General features: G+C 36.8%; 1 protein-coding gene and 1 long non-coding RNA gene across 4 annotated transcripts; both read right to left on the bottom strand.

The window, feature by feature from the left end:
* Positions 1–8,939: 8,939 nt before the first annotated feature.
* Positions 8,940–10,226, bottom strand: LOC133779675 (uncharacterized). The gene has a single exon (XM_062219606.1). It carries the CDS (start codon positions 10,224–10,226, stop codon positions 8,940–8,942), a length of 1,287 nt encoding a protein of 428 aa, XP_062075590.1.
* A 4,640-nt stretch (positions 10,227–14,866) lies between these two features.
* On the bottom strand, positions 14,867–25,737 carry LOC133777846 (uncharacterized). 3 transcript variants are annotated; one of them, XR_009868866.1, is made up of 17 exons: positions 23,506–25,737; positions 23,150–23,379; positions 22,825–22,901; positions 22,628–22,707; positions 21,790–22,118; positions 21,104–21,226; positions 20,919–20,996; positions 20,638–20,796; positions 20,377–20,535; positions 20,158–20,255; positions 19,527–19,602; positions 19,306–19,380; positions 19,002–19,078; positions 18,842–18,906; positions 15,794–15,913; positions 15,410–15,475; positions 14,867–15,084 (listed from the first exon to the last, which is right to left on the bottom strand). It is a non-coding gene; the product is annotated as an uncharacterized LOC133777846 (long non-coding RNA). The 3 variants fall into 3 exon arrangements; XR_009868865.1 differs by having other exon boundaries at positions 15,794–15,926; positions 18,983–19,078; XR_009868864.1 differs by having other exon boundaries at positions 18,983–19,078; positions 23,506–25,736.
* Positions 25,738–26,643: the final 906 nt, after the last annotated feature.

Genomic DNA, 26,643 nt, shown 5'->3' on the forward strand with positions numbered 1-26,643 from the left:
TTCACAACCACCTTATAAATTCAATTTCACCGAACACAACTCCCAAATTCTCCAAATCTCAGCAGCAAAAACTAAATTCCACCAAAAGCAAGCAACACATGCACCCAACCCCCAAATGCAGCAAAAATCTTGAAATAAATGGGAATGAAAACACTTACTAACCCTTGAAATGGTCTTCCTTGTGCTTGATTGAGTAAAGCCCCTTTAAAATTTTAATCTTCTTCAAGAAATTAAAACTCTGAATTTTTAGGGTTCCAAATGGAATTTGAACATTGAAATGGATTTTAGAGGTAAGAATTTGACTAATGGACAAAAAGGCTGAGATAGAAGAGAAAATGAAAAAATAAGTGGAAGAGATGATATTTTATGGAAAGAAGCTATAATGGAAGATCTATGGAGGTTTTGGGGTGTTGGGATAGATAGAATAAGAAAGGGAGAAGAGAAAATGAGGGTTTGGAAGAAGAAGTCTCGAAATTCAACTCTTTTAAAAAAAACTTGGATAGAACGTTGTAGCGCTACTAGGGTTTTCTGGGCATATTTGGGTTCTGGGTATAGCGCTATTTAAGCAGCGCCGTAGTGGTACTTGTCGTTTCAACATGCCTTTTTCAATCCGAGAATAGTGCTGTAGCGCCTCCTGCTTAGTGCTGTAGCGCTACTACCTTGACAAAAAAATTCATCTTCTCTGTAAATAGCGTCGTAGCGCAACCTTCTCAGCGCTGTAGCGCTATTGCCTCAGAAAATAACATTTTTCTAACCTTTGTCTTGTAAACTCTTGTGTTTTTTCACATTTTTCACGGTTCATACAATACATCAAAATGTTTCTAATTAAAACTAAAAATAATCACTAAAACAAATTCCCTAAACATTGTTCCAAACCAAACAAAAACAAATAGCATAAACTGAAAATACAAAAGAAATAAAAATAAACTTAGGAATGCCTCCTAAGAGCGCTGTCTTTAACGTCTTTTAGCCAGACTCTTGTTTGTATTCAATTCAGATTGGTTCCAAAATGACCATGGATTTGCATTTTTCCACCGGGCCTTTCAAATAATGCTTCAATCTCTGACCATTCACCAAGTGTCCCGTCATCTCACTATGAACTTGCACTGCTCCATAAGGAAGTGAAGCAACTACCGTGTACGGTCCTAACCATCTTGAGTTCAATTTACCAGGAAAAAGCTTAAGTCTTGAATTAAATAGTAGAACTTTATCTCCTGGTTGAAAATCCTTCCTCAATATCCGCTTATCATGAAAGGCCTTTGACTTCTCTTTATAAATCCTCGCATTCTCATAAGCTTCATTTTGGAATTCATCAAGCTCGTTTAACTCCATAAGCCTATTTTGTCCCGCCATAAAGAGATCAATGTTTAACTTTTTCACAGCCCAGTAAGCTCTGTGCTCAAGTTCCACTGGTAAGTGGCATGCCTTACCAAACACCAATCAATATGGTGACATACCAATCAGAGTTTTGAATGCAGTGAGATAAGCCCAAAGTGAATCATCGAGCTTGTTTAACCAATCTTTCCTTAATGTATTTACAATCTTTTCCAAGATACCTTTAATCTCCCTATTTGACACCTCGGCTTGACCATTTGCAATTGGATGATAAAACAACGCCTTCTGATGATGAACACCGTAGCGAGCACAAAGAGCAGTGAACGACTTGTTGCAAAAATAACTTCCCCGATCACTAATAATTGCTCTGGGGTGCCGAACCGAGTGAAGATATTTTTGTGAAGGAATCTAAGTACCTCTTTCCCATCACAAGTAGGAGTTTCTTCACCTTCTACCCATTTAGAAACATAGTCCACCACAAGTAAAATGTACTTGTTATTATACGATGATGGGAAAGGTCCCATAAAGTCTATTCCCCATACGTCAAACAACTTGACTTCCAAAATACCAGTCATTGGCATTTGATCTCTTCTTGATATATTCCCAGTTCGTTGACAATGATCACAACTTTTGACAAAGGCATTAGCATCTTTAAATAATGTAGGCTAGTAAAACCCACTCTGCAAAACTTTCGCGGTTGTTCTTGTTCCTCCAAAATGACCGCCACAATGCAACTTATGACAATGAGTCAAGCTTGACAACATCTCCTCCTCGGGCACACATCTTCTAATAACTTGATCAGGACAATGTTTATACATAATAGGCTCCTCCCAGTAATAGTGCTTCACCTCCGAATAGAATTTCTTCAATTGTTGCCTTGTCATCTCAGGAGGTATAACCTTTGCAGCCAAAAAATTAACATAGTCTACAAACCATGGAACATCTTTACAAACACTTACTTCAAACAACTGCTCATCAGGAAAAGCATCCACTACACCAAAAACTACATTCCACAACACATAATTATAAGTCTTTTGAAAATGTATTATAATATATACTATTTAAAAAAAAGTTTTAAAGTAATAGAAATAAAATATATAAAAAAAAACAAACCTACTCCCATAACCACCATCTCTTTCTCCTTCTCATTATCCTTCTCCTTCTCATCTTTTTCTCTTCCCTTCGCCCTAGCTGCCACTCCCGTAACCACCATCACCCTTAGCTCCAACCACCTAACCACCATCCTCACAACCCTTTTTCTTCGAGCCAAGCTCCAAATCTCAGGCACCTGTGAACCCAACCCCCGAACCAAGTGACCCCAGGTGCGAGCCCACCTCTGCGTGCCTTCGACCTAGTGCGATTTTCCATTCGCAGGCCACCACCATGCGCGATTCTGCACCTGTTCTGTTGTAGAGCCCCGAGTGTGCACCAAGCGAGGGCCTAGATTCCACAAGCCCAGGCTTACCTCCCCTTAATGGTGCTTTGATTGTTTGTACTTAGCGATATCAAAGGCATCATTTCTGCGCTTCAACAAATCAGAGAGAAAGCTCATAAGGATGGCCAGAAGAAGAACGAAGAGACCATTTCAAGGTTATTCCGATTTTTAACACACTGTATGATCAAATAATTAATTCGTGATTTTGAATGAAATTCTGGTCTGGTTTCTAATTTAGCTCTCGGACTTGGAAATTGTGATAATCAAGTCGTGACCCAAATTTTGTTTAAATCCTTTGATGCTTTCCTCATATTAATCTATATTCTATTTGTGGTGATATTGCTTATGTTTGGAGGCCTTTGAGCTTTGACTACATTTAAGTTTGCCACTAAAATACTCTAGGGAAGCTATATATTTTTAATTGGCTATTCTTACTGCCAATTTTTTTTAATATTAAAATATAATCGACTTATGAAATAGACCCGTTTTGAGTTATCATTTTCAATTTTTGTAGGAAAAAAAAAGTCTTCGCTAGTTCACTCAATTGGGTAAGGTTAGTTCACTAGATTTCAGGATTCTCATCTTTAATAGCTGAACTTTTTTTTTTTTTGTTGGCAAAAGTGACATGTTTTATGTTATATTTTGGGGCATGTTATTGTTCCGTTGAAGGTAAAAGGGTTTGAAATACAAAGAGAATTCCCATTACTAATGGAATAGTAGTCTAATTTGTAATTAAGGCCTTTATATTGCTTCATAATTTATTGTCATATGGGAATTGTGTTGTTCCCTTTACAGGGTGAGAAAGTCTTTGGAGAAACTAAAACCTCCCTCGGCAACTGACCTTTTGTTGTCAAATGACGGCAATCGGCTTCTTGAAGGAAGTGTAACTAATTTCTTTGTTGTCTGTCACAAGGTGAATGATCAAGACGTAAGATTTTTTGGTTGTGTTATGCTTCAATGAACTTCGATTTATAATATAATGGAAGAACTTTATTAGAGGCTGAAATCAGACACAAGATGATCTGAACCTCATTTGACAAACTAAAGTTAATACATGATTTTTCTGCTTCTTTGGCATAATTATAGACACCATTTTATTATTTTTTCCAATTCGAAATGTTGACTTTATAGATAATAGAATTGAATCTTAGGGTGATTTGTGATCAACAAGTTGCTTGAAACTGATCTACAAGAGCTGTTGTTGTTCTTTTACTTTTAGCTGTTGCTCTTCTTTGTGTGTACGAACTTTGTGCTGTGTATGTTACAGCTGGTTCAGCAATTGCCTTAGCAATTAACCTGCTCTTTATATATAGAATGGTGTTTAATGGTACATGCAGTTCTCTTGTCTGGAGTTTTGGTCATTTGTTTCTATGTTTTCTGCTTTTGCAGTAGCAATTGAATCTTTTTGTTCTATACTTTTTATGTGTTGATAATTGAGTAACACTTTTATTTTCTGAACAATTCAGTACGTCAGAGCTATCTTTCTACATTTATGCTTCGTACTTCCTAGAAATTTCATGATCTTCCTATGCATGCAGGTTCTGAGTTTTTCTTTGTTTGTGGCTTCCTAGGATTGGATTTTTAAATTAATGCTCCTATATAAAACACCTAGTTTTTCTCTGTTTGTGGCTCTAGAGAATAAATAAACTTGCTTGAACTTTTTCTAAACTAAGCCTATCTAGGACTTCTTGTAGACTTTTTAATTCAACTTCTCTCACCTCTAAAGCAGTATGGATTGAATATGGTTATGTGTCTCAAGTTGCAGATGTATATTAACAAGATCAAGTTCCCTTATTTGTTTTGACTGTACATAAAAATAAAAAGAAGATGAAGAAAAGAAAATTAGACCAAAAGTACTAGCTATATAGACATTATAAGCAAATAGGATTGGCGATTTAAAGTGCTCACTTGTATGTTTAGTGTTTTTGTAATCTGAACTTCAAGATGGTTAAGTTCTTGGATTAGTTTTTCTGCCTTTGCTCTTTTGAATTCTGATTCTGGCACTTTTCTAATTCTGATTCAATTTTGAATTTTTTTGAATAAAATAAATAGGAAATAGTGAGTTAGGGTGGGGAGCAGCAAGGATATGTTTGAAAGAAAGGATGCTGAACTTAAGGCCACTGATCTGCCACTCCAAAGGGCCACAACCATAATAATATTAAAGTTTTCTTGAAAGTTGAGCAGCTCCTGGAAGTTGTGCAAGAAAAAGTAGAATCTGGTAATGATAACTACTACTATTACTCTATGACTCACTCATGTCTTAACTTTGAATTTCAAAGAACTAAATCAGACTTAGTTTATCAATTTAACATTGAATGTTGTTGTATTATGTTGCGTTTCAGTCTGCAATGAAGATACGGAGTGTGTTGGTTTTTCTAGAATTGGAAGATCAGATCAGATCATTGTGGCTGGTACAATGAAGCAACTTCAATTGCATGTTTTTTCCCTATCAAATAGTACTGTATGAGTGTGCAACTACTCAAATTTTGACGTGTTATTATGTAAAAAATTAAACTCTTCAATATTTTGTGCTGAAAGTAGTAACTTTTCAATATGTTGAATATTTAAGACTACTTGAATACTTAAAGAACATTTTGTTGTTGATGATAGTGTTAAATGCTTTAAACTAATTTGTGGATTGTTAATACAATGTTGAATGTTTTTACTTTTTGTTATTGGAAAATCAAGTTCATTTGATGATGTTAGTATATATTAGAAAGCGAATTTTAATTATATAAAAAAATATATATATAATAGAATAAATTAGTGTTATATAAATGAATATATAATGAGAATTTAAACTTATCTAAATATTAAAATAATACGAAAAATGTGTTATAATATCTATTACAATAACACTTTTTATGTAAAGAATTTTGTTATGCAAGCTTCATTATATAACACAAATAATGTGTTATACTAAAGTGTAGTATAACACAAAAAATGTGTTATACTAAAATGTAGTATAACAAAAATTTATAAGTATTGAAATGTGTTATATAATTGACTATAAATAATATAATTAAACAATTATCTATTTATTAAAATAACACAGAAAGTGTGTTATCGTTGACAGTATAATAACACATCTGTATAACAATGATAAAGTGTTATGTAAAGTACCCTGACCTATGATAACATAGTCGGTCTTAACACATCAAAAAGTGTTATGGTATGTTTTGATAACACATTTTCGGTGTTATTAAAAGCATTTTTTCTTGTAGGGATCATTAATCTAAAATTCTTTATCAAGAGACTCCTCATCAACCTCCAATCTAGACAAGTGATCCACCACCAAATTCTCTGTACCCTTCTTATCCTTAATTTCCACATCAAATTCTTGTAACAAAAAAATCTACCGAATAAGACGAGGCTTGGAATCTTTCTTGGTCATAAGATATTTTATCGCTAAATGATCTGTGTAAACAACCATCTTATTCCCAATCAAGTATGGCCTAAACTTATCAAAGGCAAACACTATGGCCAACAGCTCCCTCTCCGTAGTTTCATAATTAATTTGAGCATCATCCAAGGTACGAATTGCATAATAAATCGTTCTAAATACCTTGTCAACTCTTTGTCCCAACACTGCCCCAACTGCAAAATCATTGGCATCACACATCAATTCAAATGGAAAATCCCATTGAGGTGCTACAACAATAGGTGCCGAAATCAATTTCTCCTTAAGTATCTTAAAAGCTTGGTGACACTTCTCTTCAAAATCAAATGAAACCCCATTCATTAGCTAGGTGGACAACAGCTTCGAGACCTTGGAGAAATCTTTGATAAATCTCCGATAAAATCCTGCATGGCGCAAGAAACTCCTCGCTCCTATAACTGAAACTAGAGGTGGCAAATTGTCTATCGTATAAATCTTGCCCCGATCCACTTCAATGCCTTTCTTAGAAATCTTGTGCCCTAATATAATTCATTCATTCACCATAAAGTGGCACTTCTCCCAATTAAGTACTAAATGCGATTCTTCACATCTCCTCAAAACCAACTCCAAATTAGTCAAACACTTTTTTTTTTTTGGTAAATAAGATCATTGTATTGCTCAAAAAGAAACTCATGTACAAACTCCAATTCATGTACAAGCTACCATGTATGATATATGTCTATATATTCCCAATCTACAATTCCCCAATATATCTCCCCACTAACTATCTTTTATACATCAGTACCTTTGTATGTTCTCATTTAACTACTTTGACAAATTCCCTGAAACCAATCTTTATCTAAGGACTTTGCTTTGCTTGAAATTAAAGTGTATATCCTCAATCTTATATCTCTTTGTACTGTTTGGACTGTATGATCTATGGACCAAACCTTTTGTGACCACAGAATGTCATTTCTCACTCTCCAAATATGATAAATCAAAGAAGCAATAACTGTTGTCAAAGTGCTTTTCCAAAACCTGCTCCATCTCCTAGTTTTCCCAATTCAATGCAGTAGGCGTCCATATTCCTCTGTTTTAACTTTCCAACCCAACCATTCTTTCACCTGTACTAGACATTGTCTACAATATTTGCATTCAAAAAATAGGTGATGCACACCTTCACTATAATCTCCACAGAATAAGCATGATGGATCAATGGAGGAATCATACTTTTGAATGAATATTCTGGTGCGCAATCTCTGCATCATGGCTAACCAGAAGACAAATCTGTGTTTTGGTACAGAAAACCTCTCCCAAACATACTTTGCCCAGTGCACTTTGAGAGGAGAATCAAACAACAAATCATGACTTACTTTGATACTGAACTTCAGTGCTGCAAAAGATGCCTTATCAATTTTAGCTTTAAACATATCCTTAACAGCCACCATTTTCCTCCAATACCAGCTGCTAGCCAAGGGAGCTTTGTAATCCCACCAGTCCATTCGCTTCAAATAGATGTTATGTATCCATTTAACCCACAGGTTATCTTTTTTTGAAGCAATTGCCCATATGTATTTCCCTATAGCTGCAATATTCCAATCCACAACTCTCTTAAACCCCAGCCCTCCACCTGTTTTAGCATTACATATATTATGCCAAGCCACAAGTCCAGGCCCTGCATTGTCACTCATTCCTCTCCAAAGGAATGCTCTACAAATGGCATCAATGCCCTTCAATACTTTCTTCGGCAATATCAGGATTTGGGCCCAATAAGAATGTATTGACATGAGAACTGAATTTATTAGAGTGACTCTGCCCATATAAGATAAGTTTCTTGAGCTCCATTGCCTAATTCGATGAACCATTTTCTCTAAAATAAGGCCACACTCCACTGATGAAATTCTCTTAGAGCAGATTGGAATACCAAGATATCTGAATGGTAACTGACTCCTAGCAAATCCTGAAGCTACTATGACTCGATTAACCTCAGACTCTGCCATACCACTACAGTATAATGCAGATTTGCTTTGATTTGGTACTAGGCCAGAAGTCCCCGAAAATAGTTTGAGTCCTCTTAGCATCCATAGAATCGAAACAAAATCTCCATGGCAAAACAATAGTAGGTCATCCGCAAAGCATAAATGGTTCAGTCTCAAAGATTTGCACTTAGCATGATATTTATAATCTGAGATAGAACCTACTTTAATCATGATTCGAGAGAGGTACTCCATACCTAATACAAACAGTAATGGAGACAATGGATCTCCTTACCTTATTCCTCTTTTTGTTACAAAAAAACCACATAAAGAACCATTGATCAATAAGGAAAATTTAGGAGTTCGAATACATATCATGATAATGTTGATAAGCTTCTTTGGAAACTTGAAAGCAGCAAGCATTTCCTCTATGAAATCCCACTTTATTGTATCATATGCCTTCTGCAGATCAACTTTAAGCAAACAACTTGGCTTACTGACTTTCCTTCCATAGTGTTGCACAAGGTCTTGACAGATCATGATGTTGTGGCCTATGTACCTCCCATGAACAAATCCTCCTTGGTTTTCTTCAATCAAATCTGGTAATACCCTTCTCAACCTTGCACATATCATTTTCGAAGCAATTTTATACAGCACATTACAACAGGAAATTGGTCTGAAATCACTCACTTTGGCAGGGCATTTGGTTTTTGGAATGAGGGTGATGGTTGTAGCATTAATTTCTTTAAGTAATTTCCCTGTGGTTAGGAAATCTAGAACAGCTGCACACACCTCCGGACCTACTAATTCCCAATTATCTTGATAAAAAAAAACTACAATATCCATCAGGACCAGGAGCCTTTAGACCTGAAATGGAGAATAATGCCTCTTTAACTTCCTGTGCAGTAAACGGAATAGACAGCAACCTAGAGTGTTCCTCAGAAATTCCAGGACCTAAATCAACAATGGTCTGTGAAACCTTCCTTCTACTCAGCATTTGAGTTCCCAATAAGTTCTGATAATAATCTAGAAAAGCTCTCTGTACCCCATCTGCTGTATCCACCCAGTTACCTTGCTCAGATTGTATAGAGTATATGCGATTTTGAATCCTTCTAATTTTCAACGAAGCATGGAAAATAGAAGTGTTTTCATCCCCATTCATCACCCAAGGTGCTTTTGCTTTCTGTGCTAAGAATAACAGATATGCTCTGTTAAACCGGGTATACTCTTCCCTAGCCAAGGTCTCCTGTTGAATTAAAGATTCATTGAGAGGATCTTGATGCAAACTTTGTTGTATTTCTAGCATGTGGAGCTTAGCATGTACTTCAGCCTTGTGAATATCATGGTATCCTTCTCTATTGATATCTCTGAATACCTGTTTAAGCCTTTTTAACTTCAGGAAAATTTTATACATTTCAGTACCCGAAACTGGTTGTTTCCAGAGATTGCACAGCTTAGTTGCATATGAAGGAGCCTCCTTCCACATTCTAAAATACCTAAATGGTTGTTTCCCAATTTCCACATCCAAATAGAAAGAAATAAGAATGGGACTATGATCAAAAATACCTTCAGGGAGAAAAACAGCTTCAGAATTTGTGTATTGTTCAGTCCATTTGATGTTAACCATAGATCTATCAATTTTGGAGTATACACGATCCTCAGGCCTTTGTTTGTTTGCCCATGTATAAAAACACCCAGAAAACTTCAAATCTTCCATTTGACAGTGGTTCATGCAATCTCTGAGGCTCAAGGAAGGCTTTATAACAGTCTTCTTTCCAGCTCTCTCATTCTGATGCAAGATCTCATTATAGTCCCCCAAGATAATCCAAGCCTCATTAATCTTCATAGCTAATGCCTGAATATCCAACCACAATTGCTCCCTCAATTTTCCATCATTAAATCCATATACAAAGGTAATGAAAAAACTTCCTGTCATGTGAGTGGCTCGAGCAAAACAATGAATGAATTGACTAGAGCAGCTTCTACTATCAACAGTATACATATTCGGATTCCAAGCTACTATTATTCTTCCTTTGTCTATCCAAGGATTATTAGTAGTGAAACACCAACCAGAAAATAAACTCGAGTATAAGTTGCCCATGTTCTTATTCTTGACCTTTGTTTCTAAGAGACTAACCAGACCAACTCTTTTAGAAATGATTAAGTTCTTGATCTCTCTATGTTTAAGTTGGCTGTTAATCCCTCTCACATTCCAACATAGGATCTTATCCATGCTTTGGAGAGGGAGCTCCCCCCTCTTCTGTATTCAACCTGCTTGTTCCTCCTTCCTCTGCCTCCTCAGTCAAGATATCAAATTTGTTTGCCATAACTGTTGTTGGAGCAGAAACCACTATCCTCCTGACTCCTTTGTTGGATCTTTGAAACCCATCCTCATCTACTACTGGCTCTGAATTCTTCTCAGTTTCCAACTTTTTAGGTACCCAAACTTGTGTCCCTTGAGTCTTTTTCCTACAGACTTGAGCATCATGCCCAATCCCAGAACAGTTTTTACAAATAACTGGAACCCATTCATACTCAACTTGAATATCAATTTCCTGATCAAACTCATTAACAAAGCTGATTGTGGCTGGAAATTGTTGATCCATATTGATCTCAATAAGAATGCATGGATAATGAAGCCTATCTCTATACTTGGTGATATTATCTACTTGAATTGGCTTCCGAATTTGCCCCACAATCTTGAAAAGAGATTTCTCACCCCAATACTTGATATCCAGTCCTCCCAGTTGAATCCAAGTGGGAACCACAGTAATATCTTCCTTTGTGAAATCATCCACTGAATTCCAAGGCTTCATCACCAGCGGTTTCTTACCCAGGAATAAGTAGCCTCCATTTAACACTCGATCTCGAAATTCCAAGTTGCAGAAACGGATAATGAATATTCCTCGTGAAAGCACTCCTACTTTATCTACATTTTCCTTCCAGATCCATTGAACAAATCCATCTAAGACACCCACCGGGGGATTAGCTCCCACAACATAACACACAATGGAAGGCTGCCAGAAATTAATCTCATCCTCAATATCTTCGGGTTCAATTTTGACTCCAATTTTCCTCCCCTGAGTTTGAGTAGATTGAATTCCTTTTGACGATTCCCCAGTAGACCAGACAGATGGTTCTATAATAGGAGATTTCAATATCGGGGTAGAGGCATGCTTACCTAACAACACATCCTGCATAGCTTGTTCAGATGCATTCAACCAGTTTCCAAGATCCGTGCGGATTACAATTTGCTTTGGTGTGGATTCAGGCATGGATTCCGGCATTACTCGAGATGTATCCATTTGCGATTGCATATTTTCCAGCTCAACATCATCTGTAATTTCCAACTCCTGTACTCCTAAGATTTCATCCATGGACCTCGTTTTGATGATTCTATCCGAAGAAGATGGTTCTCGCTTCTTGCCATTACTCTTTCCCTTAGCTTTTCCCCCCTTCCGAGCTCCCTTAGCCATAGCTTCGGCGAAATCATCGAGAGAGAAGAAGAGAAGAAAAAGAGAGGGAAAAAAGTTTATAAATTAGTCAAACACTTGTCAAAAGGAGACCCATAAACCAAAAAATCATCCATAAAAATCTCAACCCCTTTCTCAACCATGTCAAAGAATATCACCATCATACACCATTGAAATGTGGCTGGTGCATTACATAGGCCGAATTGCATCCTTCTAAAAGCAAAAGTACCATAAGGACATGTAAACGTTGTCTTCTCTTGATCCTCCAGTGTAATTACAGTCTGATGATAACCTGAGTACCCGTCTAGAAAACAATAGTAGTTATGCCCCACCAACCTATCCAACATTTGATCAATAAAGGCAAAGGAAAATGATCTTTCCTAGTTTCCTTATTCAACTTCCGGTAATCTATACATATCCTCCAACCTGTCACAGTCCTTGTTGGAATCAGTTCATTACTCTCATTCTTCACCACAGTCATGCCACTCTTTTTAGGTTCTAATTGTACTGGACTTACCCAAGCACTATCAGAAATAGGGTAAATCACTCTCGCAGCTAACCATATCAATATCTCTGTCCTCACCAATTCTTTCATTGTCGGATTAAGTCTTCGTTGAGCATCATCTTCCATAAGAATTCTGTGCATAACTGTCTATGGGCTTATTCGTCTTATATCAGCAAGAGTCCACCCTATAGCAGTTTTATGAGCCCTTAACACCCTCAACAACTTCTCCTCCTCTACTTCTGAAAGAAATGATGAAACTATGACCAGAAGAGTCTCTTTCTCTCCAAGATAAGCATAGCGTAAATGTTTCGGTAAAGCCTTCAGTTCTAAGACAGGTGGCTTCAAAATTGATGGTAATGGTCTTTACGGCCCCTTGCCCAATTCTTCAAACTTTTTATGCTTCCACAGCTCATATGATTGTATCCACTTCAAATAACTCAATGCCTCTTCACTATCCTCACCATCTACATCATCAACTGTAAGACTAATTTCAAGAGGATCTTCAATTGACTTTCTTCTCCCTACTACCTCTTCTACCACATCCACTGAAAAACAATTATCCCTTGCTTTAGGATAAGTCATAGCCTTGAACACATTAAATACTACTTCTTCCCCTCGTACTCTTAGCCTTAACTCTCCCTTTTGCACATCTATCAATGCTTACCCAGTTGCTAAAAATGGCCTCCCTAAGATAATAGGAACATTCTCATCCTCCTCCATATCAAGAACTGTAAAATAAGCTGGAAATATAAACTTATCCACCTTCTCCAACACATCTTCTCTAATTCCACGTGGATGCTTCACAGATCTATCAGCCAGCTGCAATGTTACTGTGGTTTGCCTAGCTTCACCCAAACCAAGTCTACGAAATACTGACAAAGGCATTAAATTAATACTTGCCCCCAAAATCACAAAGTGCATGCTTACCTTCAAACTCCCCAATCATGCATGGAATAGTAAAACTACCAGGATCTCATAACTTTTGAGGAAGTTTCCTTTGCAAAATCGCATTACACTCTTCTGTTAACGCTATTGTTTCATGTTCAACCATCTTTCTCTTGTTAGACAGAATCTCCTTTATGAACTTCACGTAGCTGGGCATCTGTTCCAATGCTTCTACGAACGGTATATTAATATGTAGCTTCTTGAACAACTCTAAAATCTTTGCAAACTGCTTATCCAAATTATGCTTGCGAAGCCTTTGTGGATATGGAATTCTAACATGATGCTCAATACTCACAGGTGGTACCTCTTATTCCTAGCTAAGGTCTTCAATAACCTTTTCTTCATTAGACTTCTCTTCTTCTTTGCCTTGTGTATTTCCCTTCAGACCTTCTTCTTCTGACTGATTCTTCTTTGGTCCTTCATACCTTGTTCCACTCCTCAAAGTAATAGCTTGACACTATTCTTTACGATTAACTTCTGTAGTGCTAGACAAATTTTTTTGAGCTCTATTAGACATTAAAGTAGCCAACTGCCCTATTTGAGTGTCCAAACTACTTATGGACGCCCTGGTTTCAGTCATGAATTAGTTAAGTACATCAGGTTGGGGTTCAGCTGGTTTCATTGGCATTGGGTGTGGTGGTCTATTTTGTGGTTGATAATATCCAGGTGGAGGTTGTTGGTATGAGTGTTGTTGTTGATATGGTGGTTTATTTTGGGAAGGTTGATAATGTGGCTGAGGTGGAGGGTAAGGTTGTTGAGTGTTTTGAGTATTGGACCCAAAAAAATTGGGATGGTTCTTCCAGCTTGGGTTGTAGGTCATGGAATTGAATTATTGGGTTGTCTCGGGTAATTCCCTATAGCTTATACTTCTTCCATAGGCATGTAATTCATATCTAGAGCAGGGCATTAGTTAGGTGGATGGGTTGTACCACACAATTCACACAGGTTTTGAACTTGCATAGCTTGAGATGGGAGTGTATTCTTTTGTAGTTTCTTTGTCAAGGCTGCTATTTGAGCTTTAAGCATTGACATAGCGTCCAATTCCATCACTCCAGCCACATTCATTGGTTATCCCCTTTCAGTTGGCCATTGATAATTATTCATCGCCATCTCTTATAATAGCTCATACGCCTCATTAGCACTCTTACTCATAAAAGCACCTCCCGCCGCAGCATCTATAAATGTTCTAGTTGTTCCATTCAACCCTTTGTAAAAATTATGCACCAACCCACTTTTCTATACCATGATGTGGACACTTCCTTAACAATTCCTTAAATCTCTCCCAAGAATCATACAGTGACCACTACAAGAAAAAATGCTTTTAATAACACCGAAAATGTGTTATCAAAACATAGCATAACACTTTTTGATGTGTTAAGACCGACTATGTTATCGTAGGTCAGGGTACTTTACATAACACTTTATCATTGTTGTACAGATGTGTTATTATACTGTCAATGATAACACAATTTCTGTGTTATTTTAATAAACAGATAAGTGTTTAATTATGTTATTTATAGTCGATTATATAACACATTTCAATACTTATAAATTTGTGTTATACTACACTTTAGTATGACACTTTTTTTGTGTTATACTACACTTTAGTATAACACATTTTTTATGTTATACTATAGTTTAGTATAACACCTTTTTTGTGTTATACTACACTTTAGTATAACACATTATTTGTGTTATACTACACTTTATTATAACACATGTGTTATATTAGCCTAGAGAAACATAATCTTTTTTTACTTACACAAAACTAGGAAAACAAATATGAAAGTTGAAGCCAAATAAGGTAACATAAATAGATTTTTATTAATTACTCAAATGTAATTACAATATTTAGTCTACTAGTCTAGGCTTAAGAAATCATATTACAACATAATTTATGCCCAATTCAGATTCTTTTATCACTAAATACAAAACAAGAAATGTATACAAAAATTAGTGAAATACATTCTTTCATTCTAAAGGCCTCAACTACAGATGTTGTCAAGAATTGCTCCAAAGAAATCATCTCAATACACCTGCACATTGTAAAAAAAAAGTCATTTTATTATTAAGAACATAAGACTTAAGCTAGTTTACACCTGTAAGCATATAAATTTTAAATTAAATTTGTAATAACTCCAAAACTTGACGAAACAACAGGGTATAGCAAGATGTACTACCATGCAAAACAACGACTGAAGCAACAAAACATGCAACTTAAAACAATAAGCTAAGAGATGAACGAAGAGAAAATTCCACTGCCAAACAGAGTACTCTATCTATACCTAAAACTTAATGAAAATGAAAGAAACATTCAGCAGCATAATTCTAAAGCACAAAAGAAGACTTTCTTCTTTATACCTTGACAAGAGCTGATGAAAGTCATCTTTTTGTTGGTAGTTCGTCTTCTAACATGGTCATATCAGCCTATTAAGAAAGAAAAATCTAAGCATATGAATTTTCCACAAAACAAACAGTTAAATTCAGAAATGAAAGTGAATGAGAAAATCAGAGAGGATAGAGAATGAATGAACTAAACTTTATTGAAATATATAGAAGTGTTAAATAGAAAATGAGAATACATCACTTATAATGAGCTAAAAATTAGAGTAAGACTAACAGATTCATAGAAAACCATAACAGATCTAGCAGCTTCCACTTAATAGATAAAATTTGTAGTAATAAAAGTACTACAATCTTTCCATTAATCATTTATAGTGTGCACAAGGGAAATAAAAAGCCCACCTGTTCAGATGATGTTAGAATTCCCTGTATAAAGCCCTAACAGTATATCCATGGAGATCAGAAGCATTGCTTGTCTCAACAATAAGGGCAGGGCATACATTCATAGCACTACACCAGTACCTAATAGTCCAAACTAAAGAATTCAAAGTCTGTCACAAGTATCTATTATCAACAAAAAAAATCCAATTTAAATTCAGTAGTTATCAAATGTTTTCACTGCCATAATCATAGCTGCCACTAAAGTAGAAGATCATATTGACATAAGTAAGTTCATACAGCAGAGTCGAAGCTTAGTCATCACTAGGATTACTTTACTTTCTTGTGCACCTCTTGTATTTACTATATAAATGCATTATAATCACTTAGTCATCACTAGGATTACAATAACCACTGTCAAACATACTTAATAAATTAAACATGTTTACAATTAAAGTGTAAATAAAAGCTGCTCAAACGAATGGTTTCTCTTCAATTATTTTAATTGCTAGTGCATGATCCTTGGGTTAAAGTTTCTGAACAACAAGCCTAAAATGAATAAACTACTTAAGTTGCACTAGATAAAACATGAATGAAGAAACCTAACCTCAACAGAGCATTGTCTATCAAAGATAGTTAGAGCACATGTTTAGACTCTTCATAAGAAATATCATCAAAGAATTTCATTAAGTAACAAGGCACCAACCAAATTGAAATAAGATTTAAACAATTATTTACTAGTAATACTTAAATTAATAAGATGCTCTAAGACTTAAGTACTCAACTCATAGATATTTAATTAGTGAATATGCCATTAGCCAAGTTGATGAACCAGAACAAGTAATACCACCATGTTATGTTGATGGCCAAAGCTTTAAACATAGGTTTAAACAAGTAATATCACCATGTTATGTTGATGGCCAAAGCTTTAAACATAGGTCAGCTAACCCATCAATAAAAACAAAATGCACAACCAAGTTTCAGTTCAATCAAATAACACGTGAATAAGAAAAAGTACAAGGTTTTATTAGATCCAAACATGGGTGAAAAGTGAAAGCAAAAATTGAAAATAAATGATACCTCAAGACAAGTCCCCAAACAGAGTCTGAAAGGAATATTTAAATCACAAAAAGTGGTTAGGGATTTTAAAATTAGACATTTTCAAATATTCTAAATAAATAACCTGCCTATACTGACCTTCAAAACTAAGACCCTAATACATGATACATGATACAAACATAACAAAGGAATACTTGTCCTCTTGATCATTACTTGCATACTATACAACAAGGAAGTTATACATATCTGAGATTTTGAATTATGCATAATGTGTACCAGTAGGCTTGCAAGATTTTAAAGTGTGTATGCATATGTATAGATAATTTTTATAAGATATGAAAGTTCCTGAAGTAAATTGACAGGGAAATTTACACATAATCACATCAAGCCAACACACTTTTATCTTAACTATTTTAACAGACTTCAAATGTAACATTAAAAAAAACAGCAAGTGCATCAGATGAGGTCTGGACTTAACAAAGCAGCAATGTGTACTACTAGGAAGGATGAAGCAATGTGTTAAAGAAAATACAAGTATACCAATAAATCATCATCCAAAATAAATCATCATCCAAATTGATTTGCCAAAATAAATAAGTCTAAAAACAACTCCTTAGTAATTTGCCTCAACTTTATGACATTGTAAACTGTACCATCCCAAGGCTAAAAAAACTCAAAAATAGTAATGCTATTTTTGTAACAGTATACCAATATTTTAATCAAACTGATTTCTTGACTCTTCCTTTTGATAGAAAATTATACACAGGAACAATGTTATAACAAACAATCTTTAAACTTTCCTAGTTTTGCTATCTCTGTAATGACTAAAAGGAAAGCAAAGCTCTTAAAAAATATCCCTCAGAATATGAGCAATGAAAATTTCTACTACTAGTTCTATAAAGCTATAATCAAAATCAAATCATGCATTGGCATGATGACACTACTAGAATCAGAGTCAAATTATACATTGGTATGATTTAAGTTATGAGACTCAAATATCAAGAGTGTTGGTGATCAAATTCAGTGTTTACTATAAAAAAAAAATGCTCAACCCAAATCTCCAACTATAACCAAAAGGGTATCCAAAATATGTGATTCCCTAAAATATCACAACAACAGTGAATAAAATTTTCCTTTCATTTTAAACACATCTCTCAGCAACAAAACTATAGAAAGAAAGTTTTATGTTTAAAAGGAGCAACATATCAATTCAGTTATGATTTGAAAGAAAAAAAATCTATCTACATCTTCATTAACGAGACTCAAAGAAGACAAACAACAACAAAAATATAACCTAATTTAAATCAAACACAATGATCTAAGTTAAATTCTTATATATGTTTGCTTGTTTGTTCTTCAGCTCATGATTGTTCTTGGAGGATCACTTGACTTTATCATAGGGACAACTATAAGTTGGAGATCATTTGCTCTAACTTGTAAATAGTTATTACAATTACATATTTTATTTCTTTTCCTATATCACTATATATGTGAATGTTATGTGATTGAACTGAATTTTTCAAAGAAACATACAAGAATTTAAGGGACTGACTTCTGAGTTTTTTTATTTTTTTATCTGAAGGACTTGTTCCTTGCATTGTCAAACATATCCTTGCTGCTCCCCACCCTAACTCACTCTTTCCTATTTATTTTATTTAAAATAATTCAAAATCGAAACAGAATCAGAATTCACTAGGGCAAAGGCAGAAAAACTAATCCAAGAACTTAACCATCTTGAAGTTCATATACAAAAGCACTAGACATACAAGTGAGCACTTTAAATCGCCAATCCTATTTGCTTATAATGTCTATATAGCTAGTACTAATATAAGTAACATCAATTGACTCAGAAAACAAAGAAGATTGTCTAGGTTCTACAACAGGTTTCTTATGCCTGCAGATTCTTTCCCATAATGTTGTTGAATTGGCATGACTCTTCAACATTGGAACAATAATTGTTTAGACTAAAATAAATAGAGTTGAACCCTTCACTAATTGATTTATATTGCTTACCATTTTCTTCCAGCACCCAATGCATTGGTTAAAGCACCACCAGCTAAGTGTCCTAGATGCCTTACCTGAAATAATGGAAACAGAGATACCTAAACTTCACAACTACAAAAAGCATGACTGAAAAAGAAAATGTATACCGACCTTGGGCTCAGATCGTTACTTTGTTGGATCCATACTTTGTACTTCTAGTTATTTGAGCCATAAATACATGTTTGCAACTTGATCTTTAATCATTTCCTGAGGCAGAAAATAATAATATAAGAAATAGTATTAAGGAACAGAATGAAACATCTCTAAATAATAAAAAAAAAGATAAGTAAAAGCTGCAAGCAAAATTCATTTAGTTACTATATTAGGATTAATATGTACTCTCAGAAAATTATGTTTGTCTATAAGATGGATGCATGTATTTATGTGTTTATTCAACTAAGCCTCAATCAACGAAACTTAAACGAGTACTCTACCTGGACAAACCCATATAGGCCAGGAATGGACATAGCATTTGCACCAAGTACTTTTAATCCAAAGTCAACATGTGGCTGCAAAAAACATTAGAGACAATAATGAAAGAAGGAAATAAAAGGTCAAGCAAGAAACTAGAATACACTAAAGCCATATATTATATCAACTCAATGGCTAAGAAACAAAATAAAAAACTCAAAAAAAAACTGAGTTGAGTACATACCATGTTGAGTAATTGGAGATAAGCACTTGGGCATTATCAAATGAGAACGACAGGTTTCAATAATTTCATAAATTGCCTGCATATGGAAGCAAATTTTCAATTATCAAATGGCCAAATCAGATAATAGAACATGTATAAATCAAATCTAAATAAAAAAAATCTAGTTTAACTAAGATCTTTTGGTTAAATTTCTTATAAAGATAGTAAAAATTAAAAAACTAAGAATATACACAAGTTCAAAACCGCAAGCAAGATTAGGAGAAACAACAAGTGCAGAGAGAATGTGAACCAATGAAACAACACATACAGCAGGGGAAAAATTAAAGAAGTTAATGTTAGTATGAAATTTTGTAAAGATCCAAGCTTTTTTTGATTGGTCGGCTTCAGTTAGCATTTCCATCATATTATGTCATTATGATGTATAAATTTAATAGCAGCTCCTCGAAGCTTCACTAGTTCATGTAGAACAGTTTTCACCATGCGCAATGGCTTGTCATCAGCACGAGCACTGAATAGTTTTTATACATTGCAAGAGAGAAGAAACCAATTATTATGCAATCACAAATTGTAACTATCAGTCATAGTAGTAGATTGCATGTTATTCCAAATAAAATAAAAGAAAAAAGCATACCGTCTTCTAATTTCTTCCATCCCCAAGTCTTGCAGATACAAATGGATGCTTTGAAGGATGCGATCAAGGTCGACTTCATAAATAGTGCTTTGAAGAACCTATGAGAAGCAGGCAAGCCAAGTTGTAAAATATGTCAGATTACCCATTGAAACAGAAGATAACAAAAAAAAAAAAAACTTTAGAAAAAAGGTAAACAAAATAGCTAAAACAAGAAGTTACCTTTGTAAGTTTTATCAAACATTTAACAACCATATTAGAGAACTTCTGATTTCTGACAGCAAATGTCTCATTTGATGCAGGTGAGGGCCACCTTGAAGGATCTAATGGACGTAAGAGATTGATGAGAACAACAAAGGATGAAGTTCGATCTGCATTATCCTGTAAAGTTGAATAACAAATCAGACTAAAATAAGACATGCGAGTCAGGATAAGAATAAATGAAAAAAAGAAGAGGGAAGAAATGAAATGGCAAGTCTTAACCAGAAAATTTAGCATCAGAACACTCAAAGCTTTTAAAAGATGGCTGCCATCATCCATATGTGGAACTCTCTCATCCAACAGTCATAGATTGAGCTCAGTAATTAGACTATCAATAGTGCTTTCCTTGACAGCATAAGCCAGTCTCTTGTTTTGAAATGTCTAAAAATCAATTAGAATTTTACATCAACTAGTTAGGTTTATAGTAAGGTATATAAAAAAATGGAAAAATAGAGTACAATGTTAGCATTAAGACATTCAACAACAACATAAACCAAACTTACCTGCATGAGGGTGTTGAGAACAGATTTACAAGATCTAGATGATGCTCCTGTCAAGCTGAAATCAAAGGTCTTGGCAACCTATTTTATGGGAAAAAGTTCATAATCAAAGCCTAAATAATGCCAAAAAAAAAACAAAACCCAGAAACAAAAACTAAAGTACAGGGAAGGACAGAGTAAAGCGCTACCTTGTTTGCAAGGCATGAAACAAGTCTGTCTGCATCTTTAATAAGTTCATCCATTGCATTGCCTTCTGGATCATTAGTGGCTTGTGTCAGCTCATGACACACGACTTTCATTCCTTCAATAGACTGCAAAAAGGCACACAAATATTAAAACTTTTTTAATTTTGGAAAAATAAAAATAACAAAGAAGAAGAGAAAAAGAGAAAAAGGAACAATAAACAATAAACAAAGTTGCTCTACCCTAGAAACCCAAACAAAAGCTTTCATAACAAATAAAATGTATAGCAATGAGGCCAAACATTTGAATTATTAAATCAGACCAAAATGTAAGAATTATTCTTTTTTAACCAGAATAATAGCTGCGAGGAGAATATAAGGGGAAGGGGAGTAATAGCTGCAAGAATTACTCTTTTTTTAACCAGAATAATTGCTAATAGCCTTAGCAATTAGCCACAAGACCCGCTAACCATAATATTTTTTTTTATACATACATATATTATATTTACTTATCACTTAGTTTTTCCACATAATAACTGAAAATTCTCCCATTGGCTTTACGATAAATCAAAAATAAAAACCTAAAGCTTACCCTTACAAAACACAAGGCTTATTAACTGTAAGAGACAAGCTAGAGTTTTCTCATAACTAATATTTCTTCTAATATAAAAGTACATATAAACCACAAGTACCTGCTCAGGAGAACCAAAAGAAATAATATCCAAAGCTTCATTCCAATCAGTGGGGCCATTGGTACCAGCAAGAACACGGGGCATAAGTTGTCTCTCCACATGTATGTCAGCATTCCCATAGTTTTTCATGATACCAACATCATAGAATAAAAGAAATTAGCAATGAAGCCAACAGATGTGATGGAAATGTCTGAGTAAAATTTGTATAACTTGTTAAAAAATTAAAAACAAACAATTAAATGATCACTATGCGGAGCCTCTAATACCTTGGAAGTACTGGGCCAGAGACAGATCGTGTAACCTCTCCACTTTTCTCTGCTACATCCAATCTACAATAAATCAAAATAAATAAAAGTTCAAAGTTAGTAGTCTAATAGGCTTGTATCAAAAGGACTCTCTAGATCCTGGTGACAGATCTTTTTAGCTATAAAAATAAAGTAAATGTCCTCAAACAAGTTCAAAAATATTGGACGCAATGCAATGCAATGCAACAATTTGAAAACCAAATAAGTGCAGCCCAACAGCAGGAACGAAGAAGCACCAACGTGACCTCTATTTATGTCACAGCTAACTATAAAGAGACCTTTTAAACGCGTCAGCAATCAGCATGTTTTTTTATTTGATATGCACGAGTACCAAAAGAAACAAGATTGAGAAAGCTTTACAATGAGACAAACAATTCAAAGAAAAGACAGTTGAGAAAGAAACAAAAAACAACACAAAAAATTGACAGAAAATAAAATATTATACTTTATTAAAATGTTGATAATCATCATTAGAAATAATAAAAGTAACAGAGACACTACTAAAGATAAAAAAGACAAGCTAAAAAACATACCCAATTTCCCTCACAGAACGTCTCAAAGCAGCTCTGGCTTCGCCAGGCTTCCCTTCCTTCCTTTTTTCCATCTCTCGAACCTAAAAGATGCAATATCATTAGAAGGATGGAATGGATAATAGAAACAGATCATTTAATCCCAAAAAAAATTTAAAAGTTTACCGTACTTTAAATTCTAAGCTCAAATATATACTAACCTTCCATTTAAACCTATCATCCAACATGCTTTTTTGAGCATCTATTAGCTTCCCAACATACCTCCATATATCCTCACCTAATGGGGAAAAAAAGTTCATTAACAGTTAACTATAAAATATTAAAATTAAACAGATAAAATCTAATTGCATTCACTGTAAACAACAACTAATACAACGCAACTTACAAAATAAATTACAAACTAAGAAAACTTAGCCCCACAAAACAGGCAGAAAGAAAATGGGATGTCTCAAAGGAACAATAAATAAAAATTCAAAATCTTATACAACTTAGAAAATACTTTAAAATCTTGAAATCATGACATACCAAGAATCTTATATCCAGTGGCAAGAGTATTCAAAGCAGCTTTTCTAATTTCACCATTTCTTTATGCTGTCAAGCGTGCAACAATTTGCAAGGATTTTAACTGCCCACTAATCTGTCAAGAGAATAGATGTTAGCGTCCTCTATTTCTACCCAGTTCGTCCAAAACAGGGTAAGCTTCTCTCTCGAGGTCCGCCACACTGGAATCCAATTTTCCTTCTGAGAGCTCCATACTGAAACAAAACAAAACAAGACAAACCAACTTTGTCAAGAAAAAAAATGTCAAAAGGACCAAACACAGAATCAAAGAAAGTTGGAAACTAAAACCATATATGATGATATCATTATGTGTGTTATACCTGTTCTCTATTCATCTTTTCTCCTGACTTGGTAGCTTGTCTAGCATCTTCAAGAAGCACAGCATCCTGTTCTAACCTATCATGAGAAAAATCAAGTGTCTCACGCAGGGAAGAAGAAGGCTTGGCCGCACACAAGGAAGAGGAGAAGAGCTGGCCTCTGGTGACGTCATTCGCCGCTGGTGTCGTGTGAGGGCTTGGGCCCACATGGTCGAAGCTTCGACGGCCTTTGAAGATCCCTAGCTCGCGCGTTTAGGGGAAGGTAGCGGTCGGTCTCCACAAAGACAAAGGTTGGAGAGAAAGAGTGAAGGAGAGAGGTCTGGTGGAAGAAAGAGATCCGAGAGAGAGGAGAGAGAATGATGAGGAAAAAGGAGAAGGAATTGAAGGAAATGAATTGGCCCCAAATGAAATGAAAAAAAAAGCTAAGTGGCGGGATGGTTTTATTATTACCACCAGTTTTTTCATAAAGTGCTCTAATATAAGTACTCTAGCATAATACTTTTTTATTAGTATTATATTCATGTGTTATGGAAATGAGTATTTGGTGTAGTGGACTCTCCTTCCATCTAGTAAAAATTATTGATCTCTCCCCTTAGTTTTGCAGCCTTCGATGGAGGAAAGAACTTGGCAAGGAACTTTTGAGCTAACTCCTCCCATGTAGTCATAGAATTCGCCTCAATGTTATAGCATCATCGCTCATCCCATTCATCTCGAACGTAGCACATAACTCCAGAAAATTAGCTATGTGTAAATTGGGGTCCTCCGTTGGCATACCTCCAAACTGAACTGTTGATTGGACCATTTGAAGGATTGCTGGCTTAATCTCAAAATTGTTTGTAGCAATGGTTGGAGGTTTGATGCATTAATGCACTCCTATAACAGTAAGAAGTACATAGTCTGTTAATGTTCTTGGTCCTTGCTCCCTTGGAACCTTTGCAACCCCTTGACCATTGTTGATGCTCATAATCTCATCAAGAGAAAATATAAGGCCGTCTAAGGCGTCCCATGCGCGAGGCCAAGAGGGGCCGCGAGGCCGACTACGGCGCCCCATGCGCGAGGCCAAGAGGGGCCGCGAGGCCGTCTACGGCGCCCCATGCGCGAGGCCATAAGGGGGTCGCGAGGCCGTCTAAGGCGCCCCGTGCGCGAGGCCAAGAGGGGGTCGCGAGGCCATCTAAGGCGCCCCATGCGCGAGGCCATAAGGGGGTCGCGAGGCCGTCTAAGGCGCCCCATGCGCAAGGCCATGGGGGGGCCACGGGGCCGTCTACGGCGCCCCATGCGCAAGGCCGTGCAAGGTCTCGCGCGCGCACGCCCCGGGAGGTCCATCAGCCCATAATCTTCTCAGGAGGCCGACGCCCCATGACTTAACGTGTATGGGCCCAAGACCCCTATTCAACGCCACGGCCAATACGGACACCGAAGATCCCCTTTTTCACACTTCAAAGTCCCTATGCTTAGTGTGAGTCAAAGGAGACATGTTTGTACGACCAGGTACCAGGTACGGATGCCAGTACCAGTGAGGATCGTGGTCCGTACGTCTACGGTCATAGGTCAGAGCCGACACCACTACCTCCTGCGCCAACACGCCTGCTACCACGCCTCAGGAAGGGGTACAGACAAGTAGTGGAGACATCCTCCTGACACCTGCCCCTGTACGGGATGTACAGCCACAACCTCTGAAGCCACTTCCCTAGTACAGTACGTTTGTACCTCTTGGTCCCCTGGACCACTATGTACCTAAGGCCGTTAGAGCCTACTATAAATTGAATTCGAAGGCCACCTGAGAGGGGGTTGGAAATTTTACTGTAGCAGAGACATTAGTGTGAATGAGATACTGAATTCTCCATTGCTGTTATTCCATTGTTCTTGAGTCATTGTTCAAGTTTTCATAGCTTCCGAATTAGCAATTTCAATTTGATAATTTTTCCAACTTAACTTCGTTGACGAGTTCTTACCGTCAACAGTTTGGCGCCGTCTGTGGGAACGTTAGTTTTAAGCTACTGTTCCACCATTATTTCCGACAAGAAGAAGATGCCGAGACGCTCGAAGCGACTAAGGGAGACGCAGGAGGTCGAAGTTCACTTAAACGGAGTCCAGCTGAAGGCCTCCATGAAGGACGCTCCTCCACCCAGGGACGTGGAGCCCCCGAAAGACCCTGAGGTTCAAGGAGGAGACAGGGTGGCCTCGTCACCGGCTGCTCCACCTGGGGGGAGTCCCCCCAGAGCACCACCGGTGCACGCTGATGAGTTCCCTCCTCCGAAACCACCGCGGGCACCGAACTCCGGCCGGCAAGACCCGGGCCCTTCTACTCATAGGCCAGACAAACACCCCCGGGTCCACTCCGTGAGCTCGAGTTCAAAGTCCCGATTTTACGAAGAGGAGATACGTGAGCTCCACCGTAAAAACCAAAGGTTAGAAACTACCTTGGAGAACATGCAAAAGGTCCTTAACGGCCTACTGCAGGGTAAATCCAGCATAACCTTGCCCAAGGGAAAGGAGAAGGGCAAGGGTGGGGTGGAGACCACTGTGCCAGTAGATGATGGAAGAACCCGACACTCGACTAGCAACACCCCCCGCACGAAGCAACGTGATCACCCCGAACCACCTAAGCAGGCCCAAAAGCCAACGCCGAGAACCACGGCTGCCCCTCGACGCGAGGATGAGGTCACCTCCAAAAGAACGCCCCCAGACTTGCGGGAGGAGATCAATAGGAAAAGGGCAGGCAAAGGGACCACACCCCCTGAGGCGCCTCGAGAAGGCAAGGGAAAGGCGGGTCTTAGCCCGTCCACTCTAAGAGACTCCCTCAGCAAAAGGAGGCAAGACTTAGACACAGAGATGCGGAGTTTGCGGAGCAAGATTGTCACCGCGTCGGGTGGCCAGGCCTTTGAGGAAGAATTCGACCACGAGTCACCCTTCGTGCGAGAAATTCAGGCAATCCGGCTCCCTGCCAATTTTAAGGAGCCCAACATGACCCCTTACGAAGGGAGCACGGATCCAAAGTACCACCTGGATGCGTTTAACGATCTCATGAAATTGAGGGGGATTGGAAGTGGTGCCAGGTGCCATTGCTTCGCTGTTACTCTGAAAGGACCCGCCTACAAATGGTTCAAAAGGCTAAGGCCGGGGTCCATCAGGTCCTGGCAG

The sequence above is a fragment of the Humulus lupulus genome, chromosome 5 (genome assembly GCF_963169125.1).
Source record: "Humulus lupulus chromosome 5, drHumLupu1.1, whole genome shotgun sequence".
NCBI classification, from domain to species: Eukaryota; Viridiplantae; Streptophyta; class Magnoliopsida; order Rosales; family Cannabaceae; genus Humulus; species Humulus lupulus.

What these genes read in the sequence shown, in the direction of transcription:
- LOC133779675 (XM_062219606.1), bottom strand. Translation starts at nt 10,226, where the DNA reads ATGGGCAACTTATACTCGAGTTTATTTTCTGGTTGGTGTTTCACTACT.